Source organism: Taurulus bubalis (genome assembly GCF_910589615.1).
Source record: "Taurulus bubalis genome assembly, chromosome: 16".
NCBI classification, from domain to species: domain Eukaryota; kingdom Metazoa; phylum Chordata; class Actinopteri; order Perciformes; family Cottidae; genus Taurulus; species Taurulus bubalis.
Window position 1 is genome coordinate 23,702,742 of NC_136604.1, and position 17,284 is coordinate 23,720,025.

Sequence of the window (17,284 nt, forward strand, 5' to 3'; positions counted from 1 at the left end):
GTTTGTTTACAGTGTGTTTGTTGACAGTGTGTTTGTTTCCATGTTTGTTTGTTGACAGTGTGTTTGTTGACAGTGTGTTTGTTTCCATGTTTGTTTGTTGACAGTGTGTTTGTTTCCATGTTTGTTTGTTGACAGTGTGTTTGTTGACAGTGTGTTTGTTTCCATGTTTGTTTGTTGACAGTGTGTTTGTTGACAATGTGTTTGTTTCCATGTTTGTTTGTTGACAGCTTGTTTGTTGACAGTGTGTTTGTTTCCATGTGTGTTTGTTGACAGTTTGTTTGTTTCCATGTTTGTTTGTTGACAGCTTGTTTGTTGACAGCTTGTTTGTTGACAGTGTGTTTGTTTCCATGTTTGTTTGTTGACAGTGTGTTTGTTCCCATGTTTGTTTGTTGACAGTGTGTTTGTTGACAGTGTGTTTGTTGACAGCGTGTTTGTTGACAGCTTGTTTGTTGACAGCGTGTTTGTTTCCATGTGTGTTTGTTGACAGTGTGTTTGTTGACAGTGTGTTTGTTGACAGCTTGTTTGTTGACAGTGTGCTGTTGACAGCTTGTTTGTTGACAATGTGTTTGTTTCCATGTTTGTTTGTTGACAGCTTGTTTGTTGACAATGTGTTTGTTTCCATGTTTGTTTGTTGACAGCTTGTTTGTTGACAATGTGTTTGTTTCCATGTTTGTTTGTTGACAGCTTGTTTGTTGACAGTGTGTTTGTTTCCATGTGTGTTTGTTGACAGTTTGTTTGTTTCCATGTTTGTTTGTTGACAGCTTGTTTGTTGACAGCTTGTTTGTTGACAGTGTGTTTGTTTCCATGTTTGTTTGTTGACAGTGTGTTTGTTGACAGTGTGTTTGTTTCCATGTGTGTTTGTTGACAGTGTGTTTGTTTCCATGTTTGTTTGTTTACAGCTTGTTTGTTGACAGCTTGTTTGTTGACAGTGTGTTTGTTCCCATGTTTGTTTGTTGACAGCTTGTTTGTTGACAGTGTGTTTGTTGACAGTGTGTTTGTTTCCATGTTTGTTTGTTGACAGCTTGTTTGTTGACAGTGTGTTTGTTCCCATGTTTGTTTGTTGACAGTGTGTTTGTTCCCATGTTTGTTTGTTGACAGCTTGTTTGTTGACAGTGTGTTTGTTGACAGTGTGTTTGTTGACAGTGTGTTTGTTGACAGCTTGTTTGTTGACAGTGTGTTTGTTTCCATGTTTGTTTGTTGACAGTGTGTTTGTTCCCATGTTTGTTTGTTGACAGTGTGTTTGTTGACAGTGTGTTTGTTGACAGCGTGTTTGTTGACAGCTTGTTTGTTGACAGCGTGTTTGTTTCCATGTGTGTTTGTTGACAGTGTGTTTGTTGACAGTGTGTTTGTTGACAGCTTGTTTGTTGACAGTGTGCTGTTGACAGCTTGTTTGTTGACAGTGTGTTTGTTTTCATGTTTGTTTGTTGACAGCTTGTTTGTTGACAGTGTGTTTGTTTTCATGTTTGTTTGTTGACAGTGTGTTTGTTTTCATGTTTGTTTGTTGACAGTGTGTTTGTTGACAGTGTGTTTGTTTCCATGTTTGTTTGTTGAAAGTGTGTTTGTTGACAGTGTGTTTGTTGACAGTGTGTTTGTTTGTTGACAGTGTGTTTGTTTCCATGTGTGTTTGTTGACAGTGTGTTTGTTGACAGTGTGTTTGTTTGTTGACAGTGTGTTTGTTGACAGTGTGTTTGTTTGTTGACAGTGTGTTTGTTGACAGTGTGTTTGTTTGTTGACAGTGTGTTTGTTTGTTGACAGTGTACAGAGTGTCTCAGTGGAAGAGGACTTACGAGATGTTGCTCTTGAGTTTCTGCAGCAGCATGCTGGGCTCCGTGTTGCCTCCCTCCCCCTCCCCCTCCCCCTCCCCCTCCTCCAGAGCGCCCTCGGCATCGACCCGCCGGTCCTCGACCCGCTGGTCCTCCGACATCTGGACCGACTAACCGGTGCTGAGCGGTCGCGGCATCTGACGAGGTGAAGCTGATTCTAATGACACATATACTTATATATTTATACTACATTAATACTACACATAGTACACATAGTTCACACAATCAAAGCCGTTGACACATTTATACTTGATGATTATTTATCAACTCCTCAAACGCTGATTTCCTTCATGGGGGCATTACCCATTACTACTACTACTACTACTACTACTACTACTACTACTACTACTACTACCCTGTGGGGGCGTTACCTGTTACTACTACTACTACCCTGTGGGGGCGTTACCTGTTACTACTACTACTACTACTACTACTACTACTACTACCCTGTGGGGGTGTTACCTGTTATTACAACTACTACTACCCTGTTGGGGCGTTACCCGTTACTAGTGATGTGTCCTTTCGTGTCGAGTCTTCGATGGACGTGTCGAGTAATCAGGTAAATTTTGGTGAAGCGCGTATCGAGGCTTGTGTCGATGACGTATGTGGTGACGTTCGAAGCCTCTGAGCCGGCCGTACCACGTGACTGATTCAGAAAATAGTTCGTGGGTTTGCCGTGCGATGTGAAATATAAGGGGCAACGAAACTCAATGGATTCCCCCCTTCCTCTCTGTACCAGCTTCATGTGTGCCTGTGAAAGGGTATTTTATAAAGCAGGCGAAATAGTCTCAAAAAGCCCAGCACTGTGGAAAAGTTCTTATTTTTACTTAAAAAATTGGACACATCAACATGGACTAACGGAGCCGAGGATCGAAACACCGATCCTCTGACTGAAAGTCGGATATTCGAACCACTGACCCACAGTCACATCACAACACTCCCAATTTGTTTCGACTTTTGATTTTGACCCCGCCATTATATCATAAAGATAGACACAATATGTATTGGCGTCACAAACATCATTTATTAAATTTAAAGCTTCACACACCAAAGCCATGGTGTCGTTATGATCACTCTGCTTGTTTTACATGTAATGTCCACTTGGTGGCGCAGTAGAGCAAATGAAGCTCTGTGAAGCTTCGGCACATTAGCGAACCAATTGGATGGAAAGCTTCAATGCTTCAGGAAGCTTTATCTCGCCATCACTACCCGTTACTACTACTACTACCCTGTGGGGGCGTTACCTGTTACTACTACTACTACCCTGTGGGGGCGTTACCTGTTACTACTACTACTACCCTGTTGGGGCAATACCCGTTACTACTACTACTACCCTGTGGGGGCGTTACCCGTTACTACTACTACTACCCTGTGGGGGCGTTACCCATTACTACTACTACTACCCTGTGGGGGCGTTACCTGTTATTACTACTACTATTACCCTGTGGGGGCGTTACCTGTTACTACTACTACTACCCTGTGGGGGCGTTACCTGTTACTACTACTACTACCCTGTGGGGGCGTTACCCGTTACTACTACTACTACCCTGTGGGGGCGTTACCTGTTACTACTACTACTACCCTGTGGGGGCGTTACCTGTTACTACTACTACTACCCTGTGGGGGCGTTACCCGTTACTACTACTACTACCCTGTGGGGGCGTTACCTGTTACTACTACTACTACCCTGTGGGGGCGTTACCTGTTATTACTACTACTATTACCCTGTGGGGGCGTTACCTGTTATTACTACTATTACTACCCTGTGGGGGTGTTACCCGTTACTACTACTACTACCCTGTTGGGGCAATACCCGTTACTACTACTACTACCCTGTGGGGGCGTTACCCATTACTACTACTACTACCCTGTGGGGGCGTTACCCATTACTACTACTACTACCCTGTGGGGGTGTTACCCGTTACTACTACTACTACCCTGTTGGGGCAATACCCGTTACTACTACTACTACCCTGTGGGGGCGTTACCTGTTACTACTACTACTACCCTGTGGGGGCGCTACCTGTTATTACTACTACTACTACCCTGTGGGGGCGTTACCTGTTATTACTACTACTACTACCCTGTGGGGGCGTTACCTGTTATTACTACTACTACCCTGTGGGGGTGTTACCCGCTACTACTACTACTACCCTGTGGGGGCGTTACCTGTTACTACTACTACTACCCTGTGGGGGGCGTTACCTGTTACTAGAACTACTACCCTGTGGGGGCGTTACCTGTTACTACTACTACCCTGTAGGGGCGTTACCTGTTACTACTACAACTACCCTTTAGGGGCGTTACCTGTTACTACAACTACTACCCTGTGGGGGCGTTACCTGTTACTACTACTACTACCCTGTGGGGGCGTTACCTGTTACTACTACTACTACCCTGTGGGGGCATTACCTGTTACTACTACTACTACCCTGTGGGGGCGTTACCTGTTACTACTACTACTACCCTGTGGGGGCATTACCTGTTACTACTACTACTACTACCCTGTGGGGGCGTTACCTGTTACTACTACTACCCTGTGGGGGCGTTACCTGTTATTACTACTACCCTGTGGGGGCGTTACCTGTTACTACTACTACCCTGTGGGGGCGTTACCTGTTATTACTACTACCCTGTGGGGGCCTTACCTGTTACTACTACTACTACCCTGTGGGGGGCGTTACCTGTTACTACTACTACTACCCTGTGGGGGCCTTACCTGTTACTAGAACTACTACCCTGTGGGGGCGTTACCTGTTACTACTACTACCCTGTAGGGGCGTTACCTGTTACTACTACTACTACCCTGTGGGGGGCGTTACCTGTTACTAGAACTACTACCCTGTGGGGGCATTACCTGTTACTACTACTACCCTGTAGGGGCGTTACCTGTTACTACTACAACTACCCTTTAGGGGCGTTACCTGTTACTACAACTACTACCCTGTGGGGGCGTTACCTGTTACTACTACTACTACCCTGTGGGGGCGTTACCTGTTACTACTACTACTACCCTGTGGGGGCATTACCTGTTACTACTACTACTACTACCCTGTGGGGGCGTTACCTGTTACTACTACTACCCTGTGGGGGCGTTACCTGTTATTACTACTACCCCGTGGGGGCGTTACCTGTTACTACTACTACTACTACCCTGTAGGGGCGTTACCTGTTACTACTACTACCCTGTAGGGGTGTTACCTGTTACTACTACTACTACCCTGTGGGGGGCGTTACCTGTTACTAGAACTACTACCCTGTGGGGGCGTTACCTGTTACTACTACTACCCTGTAGGGGCGTTACCTGTTACTACTACAACTACCCTTTAGGGGCGTTACCTGTTACTACAACTACTGCCCTGTGGGGGCGTTACCTGTTATTACTACTACCCTGTGGGGGCGTTACCTGTTACTACTACTACTACCCTGTGGGGGCGTTACCTGTTACTACTACTACCCTGTAGGGGCGTTACCTGTTACTACTACTACCCTGTAGGGGCATACCTGTTACTACTACAACTACCCTTTAGGGGCGTTACCTGTTACTACTACAACTACCCTTTAGGGGCGTTACCTGTTACTACAACTACCCTGTAGGGGCGTTACCTGTTACTACAACTACCCTGTAGGGGCGCTACCTGTTACTACAACTACCCTGTAGGGGCGTTACCTGTTACTACAACTACCCTGTAGGGGCGTTACCTGTTACTACAACTACCCTGTAGGGGCGTTACCTGTTACTACAACTACCCTCTAGGGGCGTTACCTGTTACTACTACTACTACCCTGCGGGGGCGTTACCTGTTACTACAACTACCCTGTAGGGGCGTTACCTGTTACTACAACTACCCTGTAGGGGCGTTACCTGTTACTACTACTACTACCCTGCGGGGGCGTTACCTGTTACTACAACTACCCTGTAGGGGCGTTACCTGTTACTACAACTACCCTGTAGGGGCGTTACTACAACTACCCTGTAGGGGCGTTACCTGTTACTACTACTACCCTGTAGGGGCGTTACTACAACTACCCTGTAGGGGCGTTACCTGTTACTACTACTACCCTGTGGGGGTGTTACCTGTTACTACTACTACTACCCTGTGGGGGTGTTACCTGTTACTACTACTACCCTGTAGGGGCGTTACCTGTTACTACTACTACCCTGTGGGGGTGTTACCTGTTACTACTACTACCCTGTAGGGGCGTTACCTGTTACTACTACTACCCTGTAGGGGCGTTACCTGTTACTACTACAACTACTACCCTGTGGGGGTGTTACCTGTTACTACTACAACTACTACCCTGTGGGGGTGTTACCTGTTACTACTACAACTACTACCCTGTGGGGGTGTTACCTGTTACTACTACAACTACTACCCTGTAGGGGCGTTACTACAACTACCCTGTAGGGGTGTTACCTGTTACTACTACAACTACTACCCTGTGGGGGTGTTACCTGTTACTACTACTACTACCAGAAGGGGGCGATACCCGTTACTACTACTACCACCCGGGGGTAATACTACTAGGCATGTTTTCTGGGGAGCGAAACACAACCCGGTCTCACTCAGCAGCTAATGTTAGCTAATGTTAGCATAGCGATGCAAACGTGACAGCCCCCACCCATCCCATGCCTCATGACGGTTTATAGCGAGGAGAGCTGGTGGTCATGTGTCACACACACACACACACACACACACACACACACACACACACACACACACGTTACTGCAGAGCTAACTGGCAAGCCGACAGACTAACTGTTAGATGACCGAGGTTTAAACGCAAACCGGTGTAACAACACCCGGAAGTCGTATGCGCCGAAAATACTGCGTCTCGTGCAGTGAATATTGGTAACTGCTAGCCGCTAACCGGCTAACTAGCCTAGCTAGGCTTCTAGCAGCTAGCAGGCGCCATTAAACGTGTTTTTACACGCTATTCTTAGTTTAAAAATATTTCCCGGTAATAGTATATTTATTCTGTTGTTAACGATCGATCGAGTCGGCGAGTCGCATTTGAGTATTTATTTTAAAAAAGAAAAAGAAAGTACCTGAGCCAAGATACAGCAAAAATCCCCTTCAGATGTTTTTGTGATTGGCCGACTCCGTTATGTCTGCCTGACTACAAAGCCGACGTCTCTTCCGATTGGTCAGCCGTCGCAAATCTACCCGGATACCGAAAGTGGGTGAAATGCCATTCGTCGAGCAGAATAATTTTTCTGACGCGGATTATCCTGATTGGACGCGGTTACCTGGTCTGCCCAGTTACAAAACAGATGACTTGATCTCGCGACATCTGCCCAGCAACAGCCGCCTGTTCAGACCGCAAATGCGAGAAGTACATTTCATAAACACGTCTGTATGGTACATATTATGCATAATTCATATTTACAATATAAATATATTTATTCAAAACCAATTTATGAAATCGTATAAAGTTTAAGAAACTTCTGGCATGTTTGTTATAGACTAATTTGATTAACATTTAAATATCCACTTTATGGGCTGAAATTAAAACTTTGACATGAAAACATTCCTATTTGCGGATTTCAGTTAAATAACAAAAACAGTTGCATTAACCACAGGATGGATATAGATATATATATAATTAACATCAAAAATACTTTTAATTGACAGTTCAAGGATTCAAAGTGTTGACAACCTTTATTTGTACAAAACACAAATAAACCAGAAAGAAAACACACAACATTTTTGGATTTACCACATTTATTTACCGTTATACAAAAGTTACAATGAACATCAGAGAAACTAACTAAACTGACGGATCAGCGGCTGCTCGTCTTCATCAGCGGCTGCTCGTCTTCATCAGCGGCTGCTCGTCTTCATTCAAACCCGCTGCAGAGAAACAAAAACACAAGACGTAACCAAGATGATGCGTTCAAGCTCTGCTCAGTAGAAATGAGTATTGGGTGGGGTTGTCACGACTTGTTGACTTCGGTTCCCTTTTTTACCAGCTTTTAGAACTCTTAATAAATGGCATTACTATTAGTATTAGCTACAGCCAGATACTAATGAACTACATGGTGCCTCACAGCATTGGTTATACACGGCTATGCAGCCTGTTGTCCGTATCTGACCAGGTGACTACACTTATTTAATAAGCATGAGACATTGTAGAGTTACAATGAGACAGCAGTCTCTGTGCTGTCTGGCAGAACGGTGAATATTCACACTTGTTGCAACTATTGCACTTGTTTATGAACTTATTACAACTATTTACAGATGAACTCCGTGCTCTGCATGTTCTACGTGTCACTCCCTCAGGCTGTGAGGCTTTAAGACACGCGTTGCAGACGGTCTCTGTGAGAGGATTTCCCTCACAGTCTGCAGTTTCTCTCTAGATTCCACTCCTGGCATCTTTTTTTTTCCAACAAGACGAGGACGGCAGGCAAGAGCTCCTGAACTGGAGGCCACCACGTCTCCCCGATCTCTGCGAGCGCTGCAGGCAGCCCCGCCCCCGGCAGCCCGTCCCCGCTGCTTAAGCCCCGCCCCCAGCAGCCCGTCCCCGCTGCTTAAGCCCCGCCCCCAGCAGCCGTCCCCGCTCCTTAAGCCCCGTCCCCGCTGCTTAAGCCCCGCCCCCAGCAGCCCGTCCCCGCTGCTTAAGCCCCGCCCCCAGCAGCCCGTCCCCACTCCTTAAGCCCCGCCCCCAGCAGCCCGTCCCCGCTGCTTAAGCCCCGCCCCCAGCAGCCCGTCCCCGCTGCTTAAGCCCCGCCCCCAGCATCCCGTCCCCGCTCCTTAAACCCCGCCCCCAGCAGCCCGTCCCCGCTCCTTAAGCCCCGCCCCCAGCAGCCCGTCCCCGCTCCTTAAGCCCCGCCCCCAGCAGCCCCTCCCCGTTCCTAAGCCCCGCCCCCAGCGGCCCCTCCCCGCTCCTTAAGCCCCGCCCCCAGCAGCCCGTCCCCGCTCCTTAAGCCCCGCCCCCAGCCACGGTACCTTTGTCGTATTGGTACAACATGAGCATTGGGTGGTAAATGATGACATCATCAAGGAATTGGTTTCACAATACAGAGAATTATGAGTTAAAGAAGCTCCGCCTACTTTACACTAAAGAAGCTCCGCCTACTTCAGCTACAGAAGCTCCGCCTCCTGGCCTTTGACCTACCTGACCATGTGAGCGATGTCCCAGTTGGTTTCAGAGGACAGAGGACCAATGATCTCCACGCCCGCCTCCGTTACTATGGCGATCTCGTGCTGGAATGAAAACCACATCACTCAGATGTTTAGAGTGTGTGTGTGTGTGTGTGTGTGTTTGAGGACAGTAACAATCATCAATACTGAGATCAATAACAAGGTGGTACAGCACTTTGTTAATAATAATAATAATTAAAGCTGTGACTGGGCTGCGGTCGAACGGACGAGCTGGCGACCCTTTGGCTTACCCAGACGTGCTGGAAGCAGCTTTAATTTAGAGGGATATATATATATATATATATATATATATATATATATATATATATATATATATATATATATAAGGGGTGTCAAAGCCTTTTTTCACCGAGGGCCCCAAACAGAAAAATATATGAAAGTCTGGGCTACTCAGGTGAGGTATATGGCCAAATGAATCAAATGAGGACAATTATGCATACATACATATACATATATATAAGAATCACATCAGAGGTAGAAGTCGGTGGGGAGAGAAAGTGAAGCTGGTTCTTCAGAGATTCATCACTGCATCTCCATCAGTTCTAGTTCAGACTCTCTTCACTTCTTCTGCATCATCAGGAGTCGAGAACAGCTTGAATTCTTTCTCAGTGGCAGAAAGATCTGGGAAGCGCAGACTGAGTTCTGTCATTTGATGTGATGACAGACACATATTTCCTCTTTTTCACAGAAAGGTTGACCTCTGGAAAATATGTATATATATTTTATACATGTAAATATGTATATAAATATATATACAGATATAAATATGTATAAAAGTGATCAAAAGCTTGAGGTTTCATGGAACGGCGTGGAAGTGGTGTGACGACTATTGCATGTGGTTCATGATCATGCAGCAAGCTGTTGTAACTCCACTGTACTTTGTCAAAACTGTTCCAAAGTTAACATGCTTTATGAGAGGCATGGCTGGAAGACTTCTGCATGCCAATATGAACTCATAGTCAGAGCGCCACCTACTGGGAAACTATGGCAATTTGAACTGGAAATGAAGGACAAAAATGAAAATGGCCGACTTCTGGTACGGTTTAGAGCATGGTCCCAAGAGAGTTATTTTTAAGTTTATATGTGGTACATACGCCTATCAAATATTGTACATCTATGTTGAACGTACTGCGAGGGCTGCTTTGTTGAATTTAGTTGAATTTACCCCTAAGAAGTTAATGGCTCCTTTTCTTTTGAACACAAAAGAAAGAAAAAAAACGAAAAAGAAACATGCACTTTATTAATCCCCTTGGGGAAATTCTTCTCTGCATTTGACCCATCCTGGATGGAGCGGTGGGCGGCCCTGTGGTTGGGTGTCTTGCTCAGGGACACTTCGACATGAGCTGTGGGGGGCTGGGGATCGAACTCATCCCCCTGAGCTACACAGAGCTTTGTACACATTGAACCCAGAGTTTAGGAAGATTTGGGAATAAAATAGTTTTTCACTAAATTAAAAAAAGTTGAAATTCTAAGTCGGTGGAGTTTAATACGACCACGTTCTTTTTGTAGAGCAGACACAACCGGACATGTGTGCCAAATTTCAGGTCAATTGGTGATAGGGGGCAAAAACTGTGGGCTTTAACAACTCACAGGTTGTCAAAAAAAACAGGTTTTTTTAGGGGGCGCTATCTGACTTCCTGTACGGTTTAGAGCATGGTCCCAAGAGAGTTATTTCTAAGTTTACATGTGTTACATATTCCTAGCAAGTTTCATACATGTAGGTCAACCGTAGCGCTGGGGCTGATTAATTGAATATTTGTAGGGGGCGCTATAGAGCCGACGTTCCATTCTGAGTCATTCAAGTCACATCAGGCAACTACATCTTTGCCTTTAAATGTGTGTGCCAAGTTTAGTTACGTCTTGAGCATGCTTAGTCCCTCAAAAGTACCTGCGTTGTTGACCGCGAAGGATGGGTCGCCACGGCAACAGCGTTACACTAAACATCAAAAGCTTTAGGGGCTGACATCATGAAAGTCTTATGTTTGTCTAGAAGTAATTGGAAGTTGATCTGATTGACCGACTAAGAGAAGCAAGCCAAAGTATAGAATATTTACTTCCTGTTGCCATTAGGTGGCGCTATGACTAATAATAAATTAGACTGCACATGTCTTCAGGCCTGGAGGCTGATCAAACATGTGAAACCTGGAAAGGATCTTATCATGTGGAGTCGAGTTACATCGGTTTATTCGGTCATGGCGAAGGATCGAACTTCTGCGATGGACCGACGCTACGCCGTTCAACGGATCCTTACAATCTTCGAGGTGATGCATTACCAATGTCTTAAGTCTCTTCCAACGCATTTTGAGAGGGATCTGAATAATCTGTGAGGAGCACGGTGTACAAGTAGAAAACATGTAACTTCCTGTTGCCTCTAGGTGGCGCTATGACTAGGATGAAAATTGATCATATGGATGTCTTCAGGGTCAGGAGGTCATGGCATATGAGAAATATGGAGTAGATTCCATCATGTACGGCCGAGTTAAAACAACTTCCATTTTCATGGAAAATGGTGTCTCTTTGCCGCTGCTCTGCGCTCACATAGTTCAATATTTTGAAAATCCTTTGATAACTTTTCCCTGCAAAGGTCTCAACATCATATTGCCCGAATGTGAAATCAATCGTGTGTAATCTCTAGGAGGAGTTCGTCAGAATACAACGCCTGAAAACAAGGAAAATGCCAAAATTGAGCGGTTCACTGCAGCGCCCTCTAGTGTTTGAATATTCTGAAACAATTTGGGTACGTTAAGGGACACGATGTTGACATATGCTACACAGTTTGTGAAGATAGGCCAAGTAATTAGGAAGTTATGTGTATTGACATATTGAGCCACGCCCCTAAGAGGTTAATTGGTTAATAACTTCTGAACGCAATGAGATATCAACACGGTTGACAATACCGTTTGATCACATTGAGCCAATGATGATCCACAGGAAGTTTCGTAAGAAACGGACCCAGCGTTTAGGAGGAATGGGCAAAAATGTGTTTTTTACAAAATTCAAAATGGCAGAAAAAATCTAATTAGGCGCATTTTAATTTCACAGATGAGTTTTTTGTAGAGCAGTCCCACCCGGACATGTGTGTAAAATTTCAAGTCAATCGGCCATAGTTGGCAAAAAGCGTAGCCTTTCTGCCTAAAGGGGGCGCTATAGAGACATTTTCTCAGACTTTTGGTCGACACCCAAATTATATTAAAATTTTCGCCGAGTCTGATGGGTGTGCAAAGTTTGAAGAATGTAGGTTTATCCCAAGCTCCTCTTTTTCCTGCGCATAGGTGAAGAATAATAATACTTAGCATTTCAATCGGTCCTCGACCTGCTCGGGCCCTAATAATAATAATACTAATAATAATAATAATACTAATAATAATACTACTACTTAGCATTTCAATCGGTCCTCGACCTGCTCGGGCCCTAATAATTACCCGGTTGTAGGACCGGGCGTCCCGGTAGTACAGAACCTTCAGGCAGCGCTCCACCAGCTCACGAGCTTCCTGCTGAGAGATCTGATCCTTGTTCTCCACCACCTCCCTCATGAGGGGCTGGGGGGGGGGGAGGGGGGGTGAGGGGGGGGGGAGACATTTAAAATCAATGCAAATGTGAGAAGGTAAATAAAGACGACAGAGTATTTTCTCTTGAACACGATGGATTCCTCTGGCCGTGAGGGTGAAGCTCACCTGGGCCAGGTACGCCCCGAAGCCCGTGGCCACCGTGGGCGCCTCGTAGGCCACGCCCAGCTTGTCCACGTAACCAAGGAAACTAGAGGAGGAATGTTACACACATTTTAACACAAATAAAACCTAATCACACAAATTAACATGGAAACACGACTCCTAACATTAATGTAAAGACTAATAAATCAATGGCATTAAACATGAGAAAATATGTATTGTTAGTTAGATGCAGACGTTGCTCGAGGTAATTACCCACAATTCATAGCAATGTGTCAAATTGCTATGAATTGTGGGTAATTACCTCGATACGTAAGCAAAGACTGGAATATTAATATTTACACGACGTCAACGGGTTGTTTAAAGTGACGCCTGAAGAAGCCCCGCCCACACGAAGCCCCGCCCCCGGAGGCCCCGCCCACCTCTCCCCTCCGTAGAAGCCCCCGATCACCGCGGTGTTCCACAGCGGGTTCATCTTGCTGCGCCGGTTGTACATCACACGCGTCAGCCAGGAGTGCAGCGCCTTGGGGGAGCAGCGGTGCCCGTCGCCCAGCAGCTCCTCGTCGATGCTGAGGGGACAGGACGGATCATCATCTGCTCATCAGCTATTGATCTATTGCTCATCTACTGATCAGCACATGAACTTACACCATCTGCTCGATGATGTGCTTGAGGTGCTGGTAGTCGGCGTAGTCTCCTGAAGCGCCCAGGATGGTGTTGTCGTTCACCTGAGGCACAAACAAACAACGTAAACAAACGGATAAACAAATCAGGGTTCACTCACATCCTGACCAGTGGATCAGGACTTTAACCAAATGTCATGACAAACATGTAGTGAAGTCTGGGTGTAAACAGTAAAAAGTGAGTAAATGTAGTATTTAAACTAACAATGAGAACACAAAGCATACAGTAAACCTTAAATGACTCAAATGAATGAGACAATAGTTTGATTAAAAGAATAAACATTTATATAGATGCCTGTATGTATGCCTGCTGATATTTTGAGTCTTTCTTTTAAAAGCATATTCATTATTTCAAACTCAGCGTAAATGAACGTCATGAACACATGAATATAACACATTTACATGAACACATGAATATAACACATTTACATGACTTTTACTAATCTTTGGGGATTTAATATTGCCAAGGACTCCTCCAGGCCTGGAAATAACCATTTTAAAATTCGAGTCTGTTCCAGGTTCTCATGAGCGTGAGAACCCTTCCTGCTCACCTTCATGATGCGCGAGACGTTCCTGAAGCGAGCCAGAGAGCCGTAGGAACCCAACATGTCCGCCGCCAGGACGACGCCGCCGGTGAACTTCACGCCGAGCACCGACGTCCCGGTGACCATGGGGTTCCTGTGGGGGGAACCGGGTACAGGATCAATACGGGGCTTAAGGAACCTTATACTGGTTACGGGAGGATTCATTTATAGATTATGAATGTTCTACACAGAATACACACCGCTGAAGGATTTCACTTTCATATTTAACTTATATTCACTTTCATATTTAACTGATCGATCAGCAGGAACAGCTTCACACAAAGTGATTCATTAAAAAACACTTTCTGCACTAAAATTAAATAATTGAATTGAGACTTAAAAAAAGAAAAGTCTAATAAAATGAAACAAAACATTTAAATAAAAGTAATAAACACAACTGACAACATTAGTTCACTTTAAAACAATATATTATATTAAACTGCTGTTTACAGGTCTGGGGCCGTAAATACATTTTAAATATAGATAAATAAATAAACTTATGTCCACATTAATAATAGTAATAATTGTAAATATTGAGCTTTACATTGAGGACCGATGTATTTATGTGTATTTTCTAATATGTACTACTTAAATGTATGTTATTAAAGTTATAGATTATATATAAAGTATGTCTTGTTACTCACAAACATTTAAAAACCTGCTTTGTTGTCAAAACGGTTCAGAAACACATTTTAAAAAGCGTTTAACCGGAAATGACCCGAAAGTTAGCTTAGCAACAGTTAGCTCCTGCATGATGATGCAGCACGGAACGCGAACCGGAACCCGGCTGACCGGTCCCGGTTCCGCCGGTTCGGGGACTCACAGTGTGTGCCGGACCGGCCCGCAGGATGTGCCCGGCCCGCTGCTGCCGCCGGGGAGCGAGTAGAACTGCCCGGGCTTCGGTCCGTTCTCCCAGAAACTCAGCTTCAAGCCGCTAGACGCCATGTTGGAAAATACTTTGGCCGGAAGTGACGACACGGCGTCTTCTTGTTCGGGTGAACCGGGCTGACGTCACGGAGCGGCGCCTCATCGCCGCCTGCTGGCCGACATGAGTTACACACGGATGTTGTTTTAACAAAGCAATTCATTTAATATTATATTTTAAAGTATTATCAACATTATTTTATTATAACTCACCCAGTATGTAATACAATACATACCAATACAACTTGGTAATATGTTGTATTAGTATACTAATACTAGTATGCTAATACACTAATATAACATATTACATAATAACATAATACAACATATTACTATGTTGTATTAGTATATTAATTCTAGTATACTAATACAACATATTACATAATAACATATATTAATATGTTGTATTAGTATACTAATACTAGTATACTTATACAACATATTACATAATAACATATATTAATATGTTGTATTAGTATACTAATACTAGTATACTTATACAACATATTACATAATAACATATATTAATATGTTGTATTAGTATACTAATACTAGTATACTAATACAACATATTACATAATAACATATATTAATATGTTGTATTAGTATACTAATACTAGTATACTTATACAACATATTACATAATAACATATATTAATATGTTGTATTAGTATACTAATACTAGTATACTTATACAACATATTACATAATAACATATATTAATATGTTGTATTAGTATACTAATACTAGTATACTTTTACTAATACACTAATACAACATATTACTATGTCGTATTAGTAGCCGTTAGATACTAGTAAAACATAGTAACATGTTGTATGTTTCTATGTGGACCATTCTACAGAATTGGTTCAAAGTCAGGTTGGAAATGTTTTACAAAAATTATGTTTTTCCCAAAACTTTGTTCATATATATATATATATTGTACCATATCTAAAGTACACATATCTAGTAAAATAACCATCAATTTGTATATTGTATTTTCAGACTGTGTTGGAATGTTTTTCCTCTCCCAAAAATGGTCACTACTGAAAGTAAACAATAGAAAACAAGTATTATTATAAACCTGTTAAGATTGTGTTTCCTTCCCTTCCCTCAAGAGTATTTTTAAAAATATTTCTTGAAGGTTTTGACAATTAAATCAATAAAAATGACATTTTTATCGAATTTCTAAATTCAATTTATACAATTCATCAAAATCTAAATGCAATATTTCTTTGTAAAATGCATAATACTGATCATATTGATTCCAGAGTAGATGATTAATCAAATTGAACATACATTAAGCAAATCAGTATCATAACATTTTAGTTGATACCGCAGTATTTGGTTTGCAAGGTTGATTCATAATTCCTCAGCCTCTTTGCTTCATCTTAACTCATAACATGCCCTGCGTCTGGAATACTACAAACAATAGAATCATTTCATTTTTGAAGACATAACAATTGTTCATCCAGAACCATTTTAAGTACAAACATTACTTTTGTAACATTTGTGTTTGTGATATTCCCAACCCGGGGCATGTTATGAGTTAAGATGAAGCAAAAAGGTTGACATCAATTCTGATGTCAACCTCAACCTCTGGCATCTTTTTTAAACGCTGCTTCCCTCCGCTGCTTGTCTTTGACCTTCTGCTCTAGCTTCTGTAGTCACAGATCTTTGCCCTTCTCCTTTTCTGGTCTGGGGCCTGTGATCTGGGGTCTGATCTGGGGTCTGATCTGGGGTCTGATCTGGGGTCTGATCTGGGGTCTGATCTGGGGTCTGATCTGGGGTCTGATCTGGGGTCTGATCAGCCTCCCTAAAGGCTGATCAGACCCCTGACCGATGCTCTGGGGTCTGATCAGCCTCAGAAGTGCTAGTTGGTGTGGAAGCCCTGCAAAATGTCTCCATCTCACTCTGTCTTTTCACCAACACCAAGTGCTTTTGTTGTCTTTTCCTCCATGATTTTCTGACATTTTCTCCACTGAACAATTTCAGATAGAAATCAGCATTATCTACATGTTTACCATTTAGTCCACACAACACATTTATTTCAAAATGATGGGATTGAACTACTCACCATTCAATTTTGTCTCTACCGAAACGAAACCATATGTTTCGGTAGAGACAATTCTAGCTACTGTTGAGCATAACTAGAGAATGCCAACAAGTGGATGTCTAACATACATATTTGAAGATGTGTACACACATAAAAACATAATACTTTGCTTAAAACCCCAAAATGTTTTCTGAACTGAGGAGAGGATATGTGTTCGGTAGTGACACTTCTGAAGGTTACAAGCCGACTTTCAGACTTTGGAACACATTTATATCAAAAGTCTGGGATTTAGCTGCTGAGCATTCAGCCATGAGGGTGCAGTGCCGCTGCCTGGTCAGAAATGCAGGAGTGTGGCTAAAAACCAGCTCTGTTTAAACTTA

The 17,284-nt window shown here is 43.4% G+C and overlaps 2 protein-coding genes across 3 annotated transcripts in view; both read right to left on the minus strand.

Moving 5' to 3' along the window:
- Positions 1-1,924, minus strand: part of rfx5 (regulatory factor X, 5) — a gene marked incomplete at both ends in the record, with an annotated part of 9,835 nt that extends 7,911 nt beyond the window's left edge. The window contains 1 exon segment of the mRNA XM_079231963.1: positions 1,788-1,924. Within this exon segment, the coding sequence (XP_079088089.1) occupies positions 1,788-1,924 (137 nt within the window).
- Positions 1,925-7,531: 5,607 nt separating this feature from the next.
- On the minus strand, positions 7,532-14,893 carry psmb4 (proteasome 20S subunit beta 4). Of its 2 annotated transcripts, none has more exons than XM_079231728.1 (8): positions 14,748-14,879; positions 13,892-14,018; positions 13,306-13,385; positions 13,080-13,226; positions 12,664-12,745; positions 12,412-12,528; positions 8,943-9,031; positions 7,532-7,658 (listed from the first exon to the last, which is right to left on the minus strand). In XM_079231728.1, exons 1-8 carry the CDS (start codon positions 14,867-14,869, stop codon positions 7,649-7,651), a joined length of 774 nt encoding a protein of 257 aa, XP_079087854.1. In that variant the 5' UTR covers positions 14,870-14,879; the 3' UTR covers positions 7,532-7,648. The 2 variants fall into 2 exon arrangements, with proteins under 2 accessions (XP_079087854.1, XP_079087855.1); XM_079231729.1 differs by having other exon boundaries at positions 7,538-7,678; positions 14,748-14,893.
- Positions 14,894-17,284: the final 2,391 nt, after the last annotated feature.